This window comes from Solea senegalensis, linkage group LG12, assembly GCF_019176455.1.
Source record: "Solea senegalensis isolate Sse05_10M linkage group LG12, IFAPA_SoseM_1, whole genome shotgun sequence".
NCBI lineage: Eukaryota > Metazoa > Chordata > Actinopteri > Pleuronectiformes > Soleidae > Solea > Solea senegalensis.
Window position 1 is genome coordinate 20,361,032 of NC_058032.1, and position 18,683 is coordinate 20,379,714.

Genomic DNA, 18,683 nt, shown 5'->3' on the forward strand with positions numbered 1-18,683 from the left:
TAGACGAAATCACACTGTTAGACCTCAGACCTCAGACCCGCCCTGAACATGTCTGTAAATGATGACCTCCTTACAGGAAGTACAACTCCCGAAACAGGAAGTAAAGTCTGACATTCTCCGATCCACATGAAACTTGTTATGTAAGTCAAGGTACCTTCCCTAAACACGTTTACGGACACGCCTTTCACCCAACAGGAAGACAGCCATTTTAAAAGGACACGCCTGACATTGCGCGGGGATGCAGCTGAAAATAACCAGTACCACAAGCGGTGAATGAACGGAAGATGAGGAAGAGGACTCACGCTGCGACGTGGACGCACGGGGACTCGCGAGCCGTCAAGCTCGAACCCGTTGATTACCGCTTGCGGTACTAGTTCTTCTTATTCTTCCGCCTTCCAAATAAATCGCGTTTTTGAGGCCCTGAACATGCCCCAAAACTCACCATTCTTTGCAAGTGCATCAGACCTGGTGTAAATTTACGTTTATTAATGTTTCGGGGAATGTGCGTTAAAAAATGAAAGTGGGCGGGGCAAATAACTGCTCCACCCCCTAAAACTTGTCGGCCTGAGGAGCACGTTTAATGTACATGCACGAAACTTGGTACACGCGTTCTTTAGGTCGGGATGGTCAAAAAAGTCAGCGTAGCCTATGCTCTAAAACGAACAGGAAAGCCGCCATCTTGGATTGAAAATTCATTTTTTGCCGATTTTGGCCATATCGCACCATCGGTATTTGAACGAACTTGTCCTAGAGCTTACATGGGATCACGTTCAAACTTGGTGAGGGGAATATAGTTCTTTTTATTTTTAGAATTGTTTTTGAATTTGATGGAAGATCTGATTTCAAATCAAATAAGTCATAAGAAATGTTTTTCATAAATTATTGGAGGAAAAAAAATGATATTGCACTTTCCACCTGCTCACTGGAAGAGTGTGATCATGGCGAACATGGCAGTAACGTGAGCGCACACTGAACCACCGAGCGTTTCCCTTTGTTGCCATGGCAGCACCGTGGGGATGGGGTTGTGGGGGGGGGGTGGGATGGACTAGATTATACATTATACACTCTTTCATTATCCTATCATGTAGTCCGCTCTCCACGCGACGGAATAGCAAAAACGACGGGTCACTGCCACAGATTATTGTATATATTATATTCTCCGCTGATATTTACATTAGACCTTCACTCCAAGTAAATCATTTACTCTTTGGTTCAAGATTCTATAACTCTTCTTTCCTGATCCTACATCATAAATATCTTTAATACATATGTTATTCTTTATATTTCTGTCTATTAATGAGCATAATATCTTTTTTTTTTGTAACACTGTGAAATGAGGGATTGAACGTCATGGAAGGCAACATACTGCATTTTCTGTGTTGTACGTGTACACACGTACACACACGCGCGCGCGCACACCGTCGCTGTGTGATGGTTAATGTTTGGTAGTGAATAAGTAAGTGACCTCAAGGTCGAGGGGTTAAAACAGCGATCTCACTTCATCAGACACTTAGAACTTGACGTACACCTGCGTTTGTATCAATCATGCAAAACCCAAACAAAATAAAAAATATCTATTAGTAAAAAATGTGAAAAATAATCACCACTACACCACAGTCATACACACACACACACACACACACTGTATACATATTGAGATACACACAAAGTGTGTCCAAACTGCACAATAGTCCACAGTTTGAACAATATCTACACACTTAAATAGAAAACAGAAAGTGAAGGAGTCACAGCTGGGGGGGAGAGCACAGAGCAGCACTGATATCAGTGTAGGCACAATCTGCTTTTTACGTCATCGACAACAGCCCCAAAGGAAAAAAAACAAACACAGCTACTGAAACATAGGTGACCTATACAAGCACACAAATCAACAGGTCAACGAGTAAGACAGTACATGTTTGACACTGCATAGAGTTAAACACAGTCCAGGCCAGAACTCGGGCAGCACCGAGCTCCATGTCACCAACATCCAATTCTACAGCTATCAGCATCCACACACACACACACACACACACACGTCTGCGCTCGTGTTCCGTCCAAGGTCACGTCGTCGTGATCTAGACTCTTGAGATTTGAATCCTCGGCTCTGCCGGGTGACTCAGTTTGCCTGGACCGGTTTTGGACCCACGGCCACGCCATTGCAGTCGAGAATGTACTGCAGGCAACCTTGAGGCGGACGCCCAGCTCCGTTCTTGGTGGGTTCGCCAACGATCTCTCCCTTCTGACCGGCTCCCTACGAAAGACAGAGGGGATAAAAAGACGACTATAAACTCAAAATAACAACACATACAGAAATATAATCATATATACAAAGATATAAATCAGTGTTTCCCAAACTTCTTTTCACAGGGGCCCCATTTTTGGAAGATAAAAAACTTTTTGGAGCCAATTCACAATAAAACGTGACACGAATATATAAATATTAAAAGTAAATCAAATAAAATTATAATAAGCAGTGTGAATCAAGCCGTACTCGACTTAAATGCAAACGCACCAAACTCCCTATAGACTGCTTCTTTTCTTTTTGTTTATTTCTATTTTAATGACCCCTGCTTTGTTCTGCCTGGTTTAGTCTTGTTGTATTTACCTCTATCGTCTCGTTAAATCACATAAACGATGTCGATGTCCTGTGTTTGCGTTTGTAGCTTTCTAATTTGTTTGCATTCGCTAAATTGGGGGATAAATCAGTGTTCACAAACTTTATATCCTGGGACTGAGACCAAATTCACAATAACGTAACATTTCGGACTAATTTACTGCCAGTTCTGTAACACCTAGTGTTATATTAAATAGGTAAATAAGACATTTCGAGCAAATAAATCAAAGAATTTAGATGTTGGCCAATGTTTCTGGGAGAGAAATGGAACAGAATTCATTACATTTAGTCTTGCTGTTTGGTATATTTTTTTGATTTAGGTTTGTCTCTCCAAGACAAACTTAAATATTTATATATAAAATGTATGCAATTTTTGTTGCGAGTATTTTAGAGGTGCAACTATTTCATAATTGATTAATCTGTTGATTATTGTCTCGATGAATCATTTGGTGTTCAGAATATCAGAAAACCTTAAAGAAATGTTGATCAGTGTTCGTCAAACCTGGACATGATGATGTGCTCAAATGATTTGTTTTGTCCACAAACCAAAATGATTCACTTTTAATGATTTCTTTGTTATCCAGAGCAAAGAAATGAAGAAAATATTCACATTTAGTCATCGATTAATAATCGATTCATCGTTCATCTAGAGTATTTTATTAATACTAATGTGTTTGCTCAGGAGGATTAGAATATTGAACTGTATGTAGAACATTGACGACTTTTGTTTATTTAAGATTGTTTATTTAAGATTCCTTTCTTTGGACATTGAAGATGTTCCAGGAGATAAGATTGTGATTCACAGCCTCTGTATAATTTACAGTTTCATTTTTTGTATATTATTTAAAACATACACCCAAAAACTCTTCAAATTATGTTTGGCAACCCCCCCAAAACAAATCTCTCCCATCCCATATGTGGGTCCAGAGATCTTGTCTCTGATCTAAATAATCCCAAGTTTCTCAGCTCTGAGATCTGATTGTATTTGGTCATGTGACGTGTGCGTGACTGTACCTGGGATGGCTGTGTGGTGGTGGGTCTCTGTGGAGCGTTAGCTTCGATCTCTGCTAACTGGTTCATTCTTGCCAGCGCCATGTCAGCAATGAGCTGCCTGTCCTCAGCCTGGTGCTCCCCCACCAGAGGCATGGAGGAGCCTGCCACCTGACGGACAGTTTGTAATTGTACGGATAGTTAACAGTCACGCATTTGTAATTCTGCGTATTGATTCCTGCAAAAAGGGTATAATCACAGACTCGTACCTCCGTGATGTAGTCTCTGCCGTCTTTTCCGTGGATGGCTTTAACTGCACAAATGTCCAGGCCCCCGAAAATCTCTGAGCAAGTGTCAACCCACAGCTTATACCTAAACACAGCAATCAACACATTCTTTTTATTCATCTTCTACTGCTTTATCCTCCACATGAGGGTCGCTGGTGCCAATCCCAGTGGACACAGGGCGAGACGCGGGGTACACCCTGGACAGGTCGCCAGTCCATTACAGGGTAGAGACATAGAGACAAACAACCATCCACTCTCACACTTGTGTTTGAGAGTGTGTTTGGGGGTGGAATGGCTCAGTGGTTAAGACCCTACCTTGTGTACCAAAGACATCATGGTCGCAAGTTCGATTCCACCCCTGGCTAATTGTACTTGATTCCATTGTAAGTCGCTTTGGATAAAAGCGTCTGCTAAATGACATGTAATGTTTAATAGAGTGTGCAATTTCTGCTTTTTTTGGGCTGCGTGAGGACCAGAGAACCTGGAAAAACCCATGCACACACGAGGAGAACATACAAACTCTATGCACCAAGACCCTTGTTCCGACCGGGTCGCAAACCCGGGTCTTCTTACTAAAAAGGCTAGATCCACTAGATGTGGTCCCCCTGTGGCTGGGGTCAATTTAAAGCAGCCAATAAGCAATGGGGATTGGGTACTTGTTACTTGTTAGGTCGAGTCATATTTTCCACAGCCACGTGTCCACAGAGGCCTTTTTATGATCCAACTGTGGCCATGTGTGTACACACAGGAGGAAATGTGAATGCAGCAAATATGACCCAGGCCTAATGGTGAGACTGCAGAGTACTTTACCAAGCTCACCAGGGAAACAGTGTGGCCTCCACATACCAGAAAGGATGTAAACACACTGTCACAACAGCTCTTGCCTCTTTGTGAACAGAAACAATGCAACATTATTTGTGTTCTGCTTCCTTCGTCTGAGGATGGGCTCTGTCAGGCAATACTATCAGACCTGACTGAGGGAGCCCAGCAGCACAGGGTTGGGATTGTGTGGAGCTGATGGGCTTAATCGTCCTTGTTAGAATCTAACAAACATTTGTTCATATTCAAAAGTTAAGAAAAATGACATTCTAAAGTTTATAAACAAAAGATCCTACCTGTCAGTCATGGCCACCTGTTCAAGCATGGCTGAGCCCGTGTTTGTCTTCCAGTTACCAGAAATAGATGTTCTCCTGAAGTATGTAGAGCACACAGTTTAACGTTTACTTGCTGTAGTTCATTCGTGCTGTACATCAGACATCGTGCAGTTACACGCACATGTAGGCTTTGTAGTCGGTGCCGATCTTCTGGATTCGGATGTCGTACTTGGAGTCGATGAGAGGTTCTGTGGTGGTGTATGTCTGGGTGAGAGCCACGACACTTGCTATGTCCTGGAACTTACTGTGATTGTCCGCCTTCACCTGGACACGGAGAAAATACAACTGAATTAACTCATTCTGGTCATATCTGTTTATACTGGTCTTAAACCAGAGCTTTTGGGGCTCATGTCTCAACTCGGACTGGGACAACGGCATCAAAGGTTGAAGACGAGGACGTTTTTGTAAATTGGCTAGATTAACTTGACTAGAAACCTTTTTTCCTGGCACCAGGACACTTACTTGCTTTTGAGAACATACTGATTCAAGATTCAAGATTCAAGATTCAAGATTCAAGAATTCTTTATTGTCATACCAACACACATTAGACATGAGGTCAGAACGAAAATCAGTCTCTCCAGAACCAACAGTTTAACTGCTGTAGCTGTCAGCAGGTACAACATGGATTTTAGCCACTTCAAAAAACTAATCTAAAAAGGAATCCAAGTTTGCTTAGGTCTACAATATCATTATATTTTGTCTCACCACCAGACAACCTTTTTAATCTGGAAACTGAAGCTTGTAAACTCCCGGAGACACAAGACTTGAGACAAAAGTGCTTGGCCACACCTGTAAAGTATTGAGTTTCAAGTTTTATTCAGGCTTTGGTCTCTTATTTAAAGACGTGGTTTGACTGATGTGAAAGAACTTGACTGGTCCACATAGAGCCCTGACCCTCAACCCCATCGAGCACCTTTTAGGGGGAACTGGAACAGAGATTGTGAGGCAGGCCTTCACGTCCAACGTCAGTGCCTGACCTCATCAATGCTCTACAGAATAACTGGGCACAAATTCACATAGAAACACTTCAAAATCTTGTGGAAACTCTTCAAAGAAGAGTGGAAGCTGTTCAACAATTCCATATCAAAGTACTGTGTATAAATACTCAGGTGTCCAAATACTTTTGTCCATGTTGTGTTTATTCATCGCAACTAAACAAAAAATGTGTACTCTTTTCATTTTACCTTTCCGATACCGGAGTGGGCGTGTCCAATCTTCACGACAACAGGAAATGACGGCATGCTTACCTACAATATGAAAACACGAGGGGTGAGTAATTGCCTTTTATTCTTCTCTGTGCTTTTAATTATTTTGCATTTTCAAACCTCCAGGAATTTATACATATATAATATATAGTTGTTTTTTTCACAATCTCACCATCTCCTTGTAGTTTGGGTAAAAGGTCTGCTCAATCAGAGGGAACTTCTCAGCACCCAGTTTCCTGTGCGTGTTTATTAGTTGAGCAAACTGGACACACAAAGAGATGAATAAATCAGATATATGGCAGTTTATAAATTAGTGTTAGCTGGAGGATAACATCCAGTGACGTTCTCCCTACCGCCCAGGGCTTGTCACACAGGTTATAGATCGACTCGAGGGAATTGATGCTCGGGACGCCTCCGTACTGCAGACCGATGATTAGGTTGCGAAAATCCTCGTTCTGGGTCATACTGAAGGCGTGTTGACGAATGAGGACAAAGTCTGGCTTGAATGACCTAGAAGATAAAGTTATAGCCGACATAAATAAATAAAAAAAAATAAAAATCTAACCAGAAAAACTGCAACCGGCGGCAAATTCTGAGCGTTAGAAGTTATGAATCAGCACTGTAGCTGTTTTTATGTCGGATTTTACTGATGAAAGCAGTTATTTTTTTACAGCTGTAATAACACTGAGGTATAAATTCTCTTGTGTGAAAGTGTGTGTGTGTGTGTGTGTGTGTGTATGTTTCTCACCTGACAACCTTGGTACTGTTCCTCCAAACCTGCATGTTGACAATGCAGGAGCCGTTGGCGTGAGCCACAACATTGATCTCATTGAATTCAGCCTGAGGAGTTTAGGTTGAAACGAATACAAGAACAGAATAAGCTTTATCTTTATCTTTATTCTGTGTCACACAAGCTCTTCAAAATGGAAATCAAACGTACCTGCTCCACTTTGATGTCATAGTCCCCGTATATTTTCTTTCCTTTGAATAATTTGGGCCTGGTTGAAACAGAGACACAGACTTGTGTGAACTTTGAATGTCAATTCAGAAACTCCCGACCCCGAGAGAAAAGCTACTGTCACTTTGCAAGAACTTGGGAAATAAAGTGAAGTCTATACCACCAATTATTTCTCACAAGCCGCACAAACACCCACTTGCAGAAATGCAGTGAGTCTGTCTTATAGTTCTCCTAAGGACAGTGATAATATTATACGTTTTTAAAACATAAAACAGCTGATGTAGGGAGAAAGGCCGGGTTATGGCAAGCTTTCAGTCGCCAAGTTTGACTATCTGGATTTACCATTACAGAAATCAGTGATGTCATTTTGACTCGTCAGAACTACAGTTAAATATATCTGCAATTCAATTTTTACTAGTCAGAATGATGTCACCTTTGCCATTCATGTGTATGGGGTTTATCGTCTACAACATCATTATCTGCAGCTGAACCCTAGATATCTAGAAAGGACAACGTAGATCTTCAAATGAGGATCTACGTTCATCCTTCATTTGATCTATGTTCAAATGAGGATATTAATAAAAGCTATCTTGAACTTGAATTGTGACTCATCTTATGAGGTTCTAGATATCTGAAACTGGAATTAGAGATATCGACAATGACAACCCCCCGATACACAAGTATGTCAAAGGTGAAGTCACTTTGACTAGTAAAAACTCAAATGCACGTGTCTGAAACTGTATTTCAGTCACAGATATTGGTAGTTAGTATCCTGTCCACCGATAAGTTAATAGTGCTAACCACAACACCAAATGTGTCGCCAATTTATATACTCATTTAAATATTTATTTACTAGTTTCATGATCAGCATATTTTGTTAGAAGAAGGTTTAATCGTATACATTTCATGGAGACATCGTCATCATTGGTGTAACCCAGAATCCAGAAGATGTTTTGCCCATTATCATTATAGGCCTTCGATTAAGCCCTAGAGTGTTTCCTGTAGCCAATAGGGTTTTAGTTTTATAGTTTTATGCTGGTCATTATCTTTAAATTATAGGTGGTAATGAACTTTGTGCTCTGCTATCTTTATCTGCCAGTTAAATTAAGATTTTAATGTAGAATTCGGAGATATGGCTACAAGTTGTTTCACACCCAAGTCAAAGAGTGATTGAGTCTAAGTAGAAAAAGGACAAGCAACTCCCCCCCCCCAAAAAAAAATAAAAACACATCAGGCTCTTCCTCAGACTACTGATAAATAAAGATGTAAAAATATACATAACGTTTCAGGCATCAACATACTAACCAGGGATAATCAGAATAACAACATAGAGCAACAGCAATAGAAAAACATATAGTAATAATAATAATTATAATAAAAAATAATTTAAAGTCTGACTTTTTAAAGTCAGGTCACATTATACAAGTGCTATTAATGATTTCCTGGTGCTTGATCCATTTGTAGTACTATGCCGGGGGACTGATGAGGTGAGGTAATATTACACTCAATTCACAATTGCAGAAAATTGCTCCAGATTTCATCAGCACCGCTGATTCAGCGCTTTTTTAATACCCGTCTCTTCTTCTTCTTCTTCCTGCCTGAATAAAAAGTCCACCTGCTGCATGTCCTTAAACATCTTTTCCTCCTGAACCAAGAGTAAATCTTGTCCGATGGGATTCAGATTAAGATGGATCAGTGTCTGGAAAGTGACAGCGCGCAGAGATTAAAGGGACTTGGCTTGGCAACATAGGCTTTGACAGAAGCAACACCCCGAGGTTTCAACTCTGGAAGAGGGTCATCTACTGTAAATCAATGTTAACAGGGAACCTTTCACTTCTGTTTCCTTTAGTAGCCACTGAGGAACCATTCCACTTTGCAGTTCCACACTCGAGCAACAACAATAGCACAAAACAGTCTACTGCAGTGCAAGGGAGGGAAACTGCTGCAGAGCATAACATAACAAACTCTTTATCTAAATGGATTTTTTTTCGAATGAGCATGTTTGTATACTGTTAGTTTGGCCGTGACGGTGCAACATGAAGATACGGAGAAATTGACACTTTCAATATGAGTGTGCATTGCTTGTTTTTGTCACTACATGTTTTCAAGTTCTCACCCCTTCTTATTCCCCGTCTATTTAGCGAGGAGGTATAAGATGAATAATTCACCCTCAATCTAATTACCACAAGAGGGCCTATTTGGCTGTGGAGGAAAACAGACATTGAAATATGAATCACCGCTCCCCATTGCTGTGAAAATGAAAAGCTCGCTGAGCTCCGTGATGAATGACATGAATACAGTATGAGAGATGTGTGTTTGCAAAACACAGCCCCTCCCTCCATCGAGAGCAGATCCGAGCTGATGAGACAAGGCAGGGAAAAAACAGAACCTCGCTTTCACTCTTAGTATTTTAAAAAAATGTATCTGACATGAGGAATAGCTTTATGGAGGGAATATAGCATTGTTCCATCGATCCATGCGACGGTAAACCACAGCACAGAGCACAGCTGAGCTCAGGAATCTAAGTACATTGAAGGAAATGGAGATAAGAATAAGTGAGAAGGACAGCATACTGTGATATTATGGTTATCAACTGCTGTAAAAACATCAACGAGTACGATTCATTCAAAAAGGACATCTCCCTGTAGTCTGTTCACCAACATCTGTCAAGAACATGCATGAATATGTGTTCAAAGCAGCCGTGTCCTCTCTAATTCAGTGGTTCTCCAACTTTTTATCACCTGTGAAAATTGAAAATTGAGCTCTCAAATCAACAAACGTTATCACCAAAATTAAAAATACATCTGCCTCCTTTTCACAGGAGGCAGATTTATTTAATCCCAGTAAAATCATTTGCTGTCATCATCTTCCTCGATAGCGAGAGATAAGGGGACTCTAATTATCATCATTTAGATTTTATTTATTATTTTGTTTTTGTAGAACAGTATTTCTTTCACCAGAGGAAGCTCACGTACCACTGGTACCAGAATTATGCCACTAAATAAAATAAATTATGCTGGATTTACATGTATGTTCCACTTGAATACCTGACAGTAGTTGGGCTAATGCCCAGTGGCTAGCAGAGGTTAGCAGAGCAGAGTCTGTCATGGGCGACTATGAAATATAGAGTTGCTAAAGAGACGTGATGTCCACCGTGTCTGCCATTGTTGGGCACACTTTGTCCTACAAACAACTTTGGCAGCGAGGAGAATAAGCCGTGTGATGCTTGAGCGTATTAGCATGATTTAAATAGCGTCTGTGTCTGTTATACTGTATATACTTTTGTCGCACTCAATGTTAGCAAAGCGAAGCTCCAGACCCACAATGCAGTGACCCACAATTCAACGTGAATGGGAAGTGTTTTGGTTGACCCCTCCAGTGCAGTTACCTCACAATACAATACGGTACGTGATTAACATGGTCAACGATACCAATAATATCACGATACAACGATTCTGTGATAATCATCGTTTAGCGATACATCACGATATTTGTCTTAACTGAAGAAAACATACCCGTGAAAAGTGCAGGATTTCTCTATCTATTCACAACATAGAGAACAAAGTGCATTTAAAGTCTATATATTGAACGTGGATGGGGCATCTCTTAACGTCGGCGAGTGAAACTGGCAGGGACTGTTTACTTTAGAGCGCCTTCATTTGTGATTTAGAATATCAATATTTACCCTGGCGTGCGATTATCGTATTGCGCGATGATATATGACCAAATTGATATTTTGACCCACCCCTAGAGTCCTTTTGTCCTTTTCAGCATGTCAATATTTCAAGAAATCTGCTCCAGTGTTTTAGGAAAGAGCAAAAAAAAAAAAGAAGTCTCATGTGTGAGTTAATTACTGAGCACTCATGCTCATGTTGGCCCACCGAGAGAGAGAGAGGGGGGAATACAAGAGGAGATACAGTATTTACCTGAATCATTCATTAATAATTAGCATTACAGCTTCTCTTATTGAATTATTTAAACTCCATCCATCCTTTGTTTACCACTTTATCCTCCGCATGAGGGTCGCAGGGGGCACTGGTACCAATCCCAGCTGACATAGGGCGATGTCCTACCACCTGTCCACTGACACGATCTCTATTTTTGAATGGCCCATTCCCAACTCGGGCATCATCTCTGGCAAGTTCCTAAAAAAGACACGCATCCTCAAGCCAGACTCCACCATGGAGAAGCCCGAGTACTACTCACCTGCAGATTTTGCGATTGGAGCCACCATAGAAAGTGAGATTCACAGCAGCCGTTATTTGCAATATTTAGTTTCAGCACGACTAATGTCTTAACTTTCCCTCTTTCCTTCCCTTTGTCTTTAGTTTTCAGCCACCACTTTGTGTTGACCAACGCTGCCCGCTTTGTGCTCACGTACTTGGAGTCCATGGCGAGTCAGATTCCCGCACGCACGTTGGACTCGTTGCGCCAGAAGATGGGCGTGCAGACGACAGATAACTAGCCGGATCGACATGTTTCAATTTGGCCATCTTAGAAATGACTCTCTGCCGGTAGGTGTCACTTCCATAACTTGTTGTGTGTGATTAATTCTATTTTAAGTATGAATTAAAGCAGCGCTGACTGGACTCTAACATGTTGAGTCACCAACTGAACGACCAGGGGGGACACATGGCTTTTGAACGGTGTAGAATTCTGGACGTTGCTTGATGGGAAGCTGCTGTTGCTCACTGTGCCCACTGTGTGGTGCTAGAGAGAAGGCGGACCGACCACACCACTGACAATTTCATGAGAATACGCACACTTCTGGCAAACAGCGCAGTTGGGAACGCCGACTCCTCACCGATCAAAAGCACATGAAATTCTCAAAACCGTGGTTGCCGTGGCGACCGATGTTCAGATCAAAGGCAGACGAGGGTGGCGTCTGTCTCCATTCATCTTCAGTGGGGAGCAAGATGCCAAAAGTTGTGGAAAAGAAAAGAAACGGAATAATACTAATTTGGCCTTCACACCACTTGACGTGTGTGCCCTAAATATCATATTTATATATAGTATATAGCGTATAAAGGACTTTCCCGAACTACTGATTTACAAAGTACAAACCATGCACCACTTTATGTTGGAAACTGTCCTTATAGCTACACTGGTTCAACAAAAAGGCCACGATTCGTACAGCTTTCACCGTCAACACAAAGAAATCATACGACACGGTGAAAACTACAATAACAAAACATAAAAGTCCATATGAGTCTAGTGAGACTTTATTTTAACAAACTGAAAAATGAAATACAAATAAAACAAAGTACAATTACCGTGTGCGCCATCACTTCCTGCCTCCATAACAGTGGTCCCGCATCTGACCCACAATCCCCCAGTTCAACCTCAAACAAAACCCAGTCATGTGACCCTGCACTTTCAAAATAAAATGACTTCAGGGACTCACTTCAGGGTATTTAAGTGACAATAAAATCATTTTACCGACATGTATTTATTCACTTTTAAACACATAATGAACTTATGTCTGTAACGATGAAAGTTACAGTCCTCCTTATGGAAATAGACAAATAAATCAAACTGAAATCGCCGCCTAGCGCCCCACAAACACATTCCACTCTTTGATGATCGTGTGCTTAAATCACAAGGAGACTTGCTTCAATGTGTCACAGGGGGAACCAGCTCGACTTGATATGTGTATAAAATCACGTAGTATATTTGTTTTCATTCACAGTTTTGCGAGAAGACAACAACAACAACAACAACAACAGAACAGAAACAATAAAAAAGAATGAATAATGTAAGAAAATGGTCCACTCTTGCTTTATTTATTGACTTATTTTGGGCAGCCCATGATCGTGAGCTTGTGAGCGGAGTGAGGGTTGCTGGTTCGAGTCCCCGCCAGGTCAAGCTCAATATTCAGCTGTAAAAACTTAATTGTGCTTACAGACAATCAAGGTCTTTTTGTCTCTTCTGAATATGCAGAACATTCACTGTGATCTGGACAAATACAAATGAGTAAAGGCTCTTGTGATGTGGTCAAGTCTTCTGTCCCTCTTGTGTCTCTCAGGCTCGTGGAGACAAATCTCTGAGATGTGGACGAACAGGCGACGGGACAAACACACCGAGGACACGGAGCATCGACCAATTCACTAAGATGTTAAATCATCTTTGATTTGGATGGACGAGGACAGACTCCCAGTGACTTGCTACTGACACTTGGAGTCATGTACATAAAGTCTACCACTCTATACTATTATAGTTTGTTTATGTTCTGTTTTAAACTTGAATGGGATTAAACTGTGGCAATATCTCCTGTGCATGGATTCAATTATTTGTGTTTGTTTGTTTTAAACGTGCTGTTTTTGTTTTATTACGTCATATTTTGCCTTTAATTTAATTGTATTGTATTAACTTTATCTATGCAGTTAAACTGATGCATTGCCCTCGGTCAGAGTGGGATTTGTTGGCGTTGCCTGCCCCCTGGTGGTCAACATTTGGCGCTACTGTTTGAATAAATTCTCCATAAACTGACACAAATTACGAGTTTCCGTTCATTTTTAAGATGAGTAGCGGATTTAACGAGATAATATTTCATTTTGATTTATTTTCATTTATTGTTTTTCCACTAAATTGGATGATTTTTCTTTCCCTGTTGTGCCGTTTCCATGGAGACCGTAAACGTACCGCGGTGGTGCTGTCGCGTAGGATTTCACAGCTCGAGCTGAAAGAATTCAACTTAATAACTTAAATACAAGAAGCCAAAGTTGGATGTGAGCTATGTCTTGGAACTGGAACAGTCACGGGTTACCGTTTTTGCCAGGAAACACTTTTCGGGACGTAACGGTAAGTATTTTGTGACGTAAGGCCACATTGTTGTATACTTCTTATCTTAATGAGGAATGAGACTATTGGATTTCAGCGGTTTTTATATGTTTTATAATTAAAGAAAATATTCTCCTGTATTTGACAAATAACACGCTAAAATTAGATTTCAGTTTATTCAGATTTCATAGATTTTGTATGAACTGTAAGAACTCTCCACACTTGAAATGTTTTAGGAATGTAAGTAAAGAGACCCACATGTGGATCACCTGTCACAACACTGAAGTAAACATCATAAATAATCATTTTCTCAATATGGATTGAAAAATGGACGATAATGATAAATGGGTTTACAAATAAATCCATTTATCAGTTTCATAATCGTTGAGGAGAATTGAAGGAGCTCACAGTTACAGGACAAAATGAATGCAGAAAGGCAAATTACTGCACAAACAAGCTAAGAATAATATAGATTCTAGAAGTTGAACTTAAAAGAAGTGTATACGAATATCTGTGCAGGATATGGGAAGAAAACCATCCACATACAGAACAGATCAAAACCAAAATCTACATTTTTCTGGCTTTTATACGTCCATTCTGTCAAACCAGTCTATTCAAATGGCGGCCCGTGGGCCACACGTGGCCCATAACCAACTTCTCGGTGGTTCCACCAGAAACACTGAGAAATAACTAGAGAAACACTGCATGCATTCCTACAGTAGGTCTGATGGGGACTGACAGCAATGTTAGTTCTTTTGTGTTCGTATAAATGACATAGAGAGAAACAAATGCTCCTGTGACAAAACAATGTCATTGCAGTCTAACACTAGTGTTTCTGTCTTAGTACATCACGTACAGACATTAGTAAAGGGTCAGTATTGTAACAGCGGGCTCACACTGGTCCTCTCCTGCAGAAGTCCTCCTTCCATCGGCCCCAGACGCTGAGCTACAGATGTGGCTACGCTCTGCCTCGTCGCCCCGTCGCTGGCATCGGACAGGACCCTCTTGTATCGGCGCAGCTGATGCAGCAGCAGGAGAGCGAGTCGTCCTTTGAGACGCCTGATATTTGGCCCGCGCGTAGCGACCCTTTCGACAAGGGCCTCTCTAAAGAATTCGTCCCAGCTTACGTGGCCTTTGACAAGAAGGTGAGGTTCAGCAGAGGATCTGATGATTCTGGATTTCGTTCTCCTTCTCACCGTCCCCTTTGTTTCCTGTTAGGTGCTGCGCTTCTTCGCGTACTTTCAGGAGGATACCTCGAGTTCCCCTGAAGAGGCGTACCGCGTCCGGCCCGTGATCGTTTACTACTACCTGGAGGACGACAGCATGTGCATCTTCGAGCCCACCGTGAAGAACTCCGGCATCCCACAGGGAAAGCTGCTGAAGCGGCATCGCTTTCCCAAGAACGAGCGCGGGGAGCATTACCTGTGGAAGGACCTCAACGTTGGCATGGACCTGCAGGTGTACGGCATCAAGTACCACATCACGCAGTGTGATGCTTTCACTGAGGTCCACATGTGTGTCTTTGTCTTTCAGTATGTCCAGTGTCCAGTCATCAAAATGTACACGGCAGGTGTGTAAATTCCTCATTTGCTCTTGACAGGACTTCATGGAGAGTCAAGGCATCGTTTTGAAGGAGCCTCAGCAGATGCCAGCGGATCCTTACATCAAGCGGCGTGAAAACCCTCTGCCCTGCACCACGAAACCACCTGAGAGCGACAGCATGCAGCAGTTTCTCACTATGGACCGCAAGGTGAATGAAAACCCCAAACTCCTCATCGAGTTTTGCCATCAACAGAGAAGTAGAGTAACATTCCTCCCACGCTCAGGTGCTGCGGTTTTTCGCTCTGTGGGACGACGATGACGGGGAAACTAAGCCGGTGACCGTCCAGTTTTACCTGGTGGACGACACAGTGGAGGTCAGAGAGGTCCACAAGCCCAACAGCGGTCGGGATCCCTTCCCGATCCTGATGCGCAGGCAAAGGCTGCACAAGACACTCAAACCGAGTAAGGGTCTCAGACCACATGGTGTCGCGGTGGGTGGTGGGATTTATAGGGTCGTGTGTAGGTTTTCACAACAACAACAACAACAACAACAACAACAACAAAAACATAGCAGTGAAAGAATTAAACAAGTTGGACGATCTCTGATTTACCTTTTTTTTTTGCCAGGCACCTTTTTAAGGGGATGTTATCCCTGATTGTACTTAGTGTTGCACGACCGACTGTGGCCGGGCAGATTGCAGAGTTATAAGAATAAGAAAATAGTGGCATCATCATCATCATAATAATAATAATAACAACAAAGCCTTCTATTTGTGAGAGGTGAAGGAGATAAGGAAATCAAGTAAATCATGTAAAATATCCCCTAGAACTATCAACCTTCACTAACCCACCTCTTCACAATCACTTTGAATGTATGATTTCTATTGTTCTTTTATGTCCATTTTGTCCTCTTGTATATGTATTTTTTGTTTTTGCTCTGTGCTTGAGCTTTTGTATATAAATAAAATGTATGTATGATTATTACTGCACTTCTTTCTTGGCAGAGCCATTCCCCAGCTGTGTGCTGGAGCTCTCCACGGAGGACGTGAACGAGTTCTACTCGCCCAAAGACTTCCAGCTGGGTCAAACATTGACTCTGCTCAGCCGTCGCTTCTTACTCTACGACTGCGACGGCTTCACCAAAGAGTATTACCTCACCCACCACCCTGACGTGGAAATGAAACCCAGTGAAATACCAAATAAGGTGGAGGACGTGCACCGGGACAGGAGGAGGGTAAGACACTGGGAGAGACTATGGGTGTGTTGTATTGGAAATCCCAACTTCTTCTTTGTGACTCTCAAACATCCATGTGTGATTCAAAGCTGCCACAGATTCCTCCCTACAACGGCTACGGGTCACTTGAAGACTCCCTCCAGAACTGTTTGTCTCTGATTCCCAAACCTCCCAGAAAGAATGTGTTAAAGATGCTGGAGAACGACCACAAAGTGCTGCGCTACGGTGCCATACTGGTGAGATAATAACACAGAGCAACGTGTTTGTCTGTGTCAGCCCTTCTGGTCGCATTAAACTGTGACCCACAGAGCAGGAAAAAAACGATAATGTTAGACGCAGGAAACGTGTTTTTATCGACCATAACAGTAAAGACTGAGATTATACGGCAGCCAATACAGGCTACACAAGCTTTCTTACAAGTTGTAGATAGTTATAAAAACACCACAAGACTATAAACCAGGGATGGGGTGATTAGAATTTAACATTATAATAAAAAAGGGAATCATGGTGCATTGCCTTTGTCAGATCAATCAAAAATGACAGCTCTTTCACTGTAAAATATCATACCCTTAATGCAAATAATAAACAAACACACACACAAAAGCCTTTGTTTCTTGTCACATTGTCAAAGAAAGTGTGTTTTAGAGTTTATTTTTTACAATTATTGCTACAATATTGTGAATGGGAAATCTGGGGTGTTTGCACACTGCACCTTAACTGGTTCCTTTTTGTGTGTCATCTTTGTTTGCGCCATTTTTACTTGATATAAAAAAAAAAACAAAGAACACACACACACACTGTGTTGTTGACCTATCGACCTACGACACTCACATTCCAGGACTCCCAGAATCCCGAGGACGAGGGCCGACGCTTCGTTCTGTCCTACCACCTCTCCAACGACATGATCTCCATTTATGAGAAACCCACTCGCAACTCCGGCATCCTCGCTGGCAAGTTCCTGGAGAAGACGCGCGTCCCCAAGCTGGGCTCCACTGTGGAAAACCCCCAGCTCTACTCACCTGTGGATTTAGTCATCGGAGCCACAGTGGAAGGTGAGATCCACAGTGGCCTAAAATGTGTTTTTGTGTGTGTTTTATTTTCCTGTGTAGGCATCATTGTTACTCTTGTCTTTCCAAATGTCTGTTGCTGTAGTTTTCGGCCACCGCTTTGTGTTGACTGACGCGGCCCCGTTTGTGCTCTCGTACTTGGAGTCCATCTCGAGCCAGGTCCCTTCGCAGACGTTGGATTTAATGCGGCAGAAGCTGGGAGGGGAGACGCTCGCCGACCGGCAACCAGGTGACCAAAAACGGATCAACGTAGGCGTCTAAACTGATCTATTTGGACGATACACATCAAATTAAGCCCAAACCTCTTTCTCTTTTGTTAAATTAGGTGGCGAAGCCGCAGAGCTGTCGTCATGACGACGGGCGAGGGCTCCCAGGAACACATTGACGCAATAAAACTGAATGTTACACACGAAAAAAAAAACTTTAATTTGTCTAATTAAACACGGCAACGTACGCAAATATACACATTGTTGGTGTGGTTAAATTTTAAAAGACCTATTTTATTTATAAAATACACATACAGTTAGGTTTGATATTGATTCACCTCAATTCCCACATCATCCACTGGCTTATACAGTATGTTTATAAATAACATCTAACGTCGTGCACATTTTTCTCGCTATAAGAAGATAATGTTCCCAGTAGAAATGTGTGCAGTGTAAACACAAACTGTACGCTTCTTTCAGAAAATTGCATTATTTAATAAAGTAATTAACAAAACAGTTAAAAAGAAAGAAAGAAAAATCAAAAACGAAGAGACATGGAATGGCATGCTACAGTATAATATCCAACATACATACTTGATAGATACATTATCTGTTAAGTGACCAGTGACAATCATAGGATTTCTGT

At 41.7% G+C, this 18,683-nt stretch overlaps 2 protein-coding genes and 1 long non-coding RNA gene across 3 annotated transcripts; 2 read left to right on the forward strand and 1 right to left on the reverse strand.

Moving 5' to 3' along the window:
- Nucleotides 1-853: 853 nt before the first annotated feature.
- LOC122778808 (synapsin-2-like) lies at nucleotides 854-7,654 on the reverse strand. Its single transcript, XM_044040904.1, has 11 exons — nucleotides 7,642-7,654; nucleotides 7,191-7,270; nucleotides 6,999-7,090; nucleotides 6,604-6,760; nucleotides 6,423-6,512; nucleotides 6,230-6,292; nucleotides 5,167-5,309; nucleotides 5,007-5,081; nucleotides 3,874-3,976; nucleotides 3,629-3,775; nucleotides 854-2,251 (listed from the first exon to the last, which is right to left on the reverse strand). Exons 1-11 carry the CDS (start codon nucleotides 7,652-7,654, stop codon nucleotides 2,117-2,119), a joined length of 1,098 nt encoding a protein of 365 aa, XP_043896839.1. The 3' UTR covers nucleotides 854-2,116.
- Nucleotides 7,655-11,283: 3,629 nt separating this feature from the next.
- LOC122778655 lies at nucleotides 11,284-13,703 on the forward strand. The gene is made up of 3 exons (XR_006361451.1): nucleotides 11,284-11,447; nucleotides 11,537-11,722; nucleotides 13,234-13,703. It is a non-coding gene; the product is annotated as an uncharacterized LOC122778655 (long non-coding RNA).
- A 142-nt stretch (nucleotides 13,704-13,845) lies between these two features.
- Nucleotides 13,846-18,294, forward strand: LOC122778909 (EF-hand domain-containing protein 1-like). Its single transcript, XM_044041059.1, has 10 exons — nucleotides 13,846-14,009; nucleotides 14,903-15,133; nucleotides 15,207-15,494; nucleotides 15,589-15,738; nucleotides 15,815-15,992; nucleotides 16,535-16,764; nucleotides 16,854-17,000; nucleotides 17,603-17,816; nucleotides 17,917-18,060; nucleotides 18,157-18,294. Exons 1-10 carry the CDS (start codon nucleotides 13,944-13,946, stop codon nucleotides 18,183-18,185), a joined length of 1,677 nt encoding a protein of 558 aa, XP_043896994.1. The 5' UTR covers nucleotides 13,846-13,943; the 3' UTR covers nucleotides 18,186-18,294.
- Nucleotides 18,295-18,683: the final 389 nt, after the last annotated feature.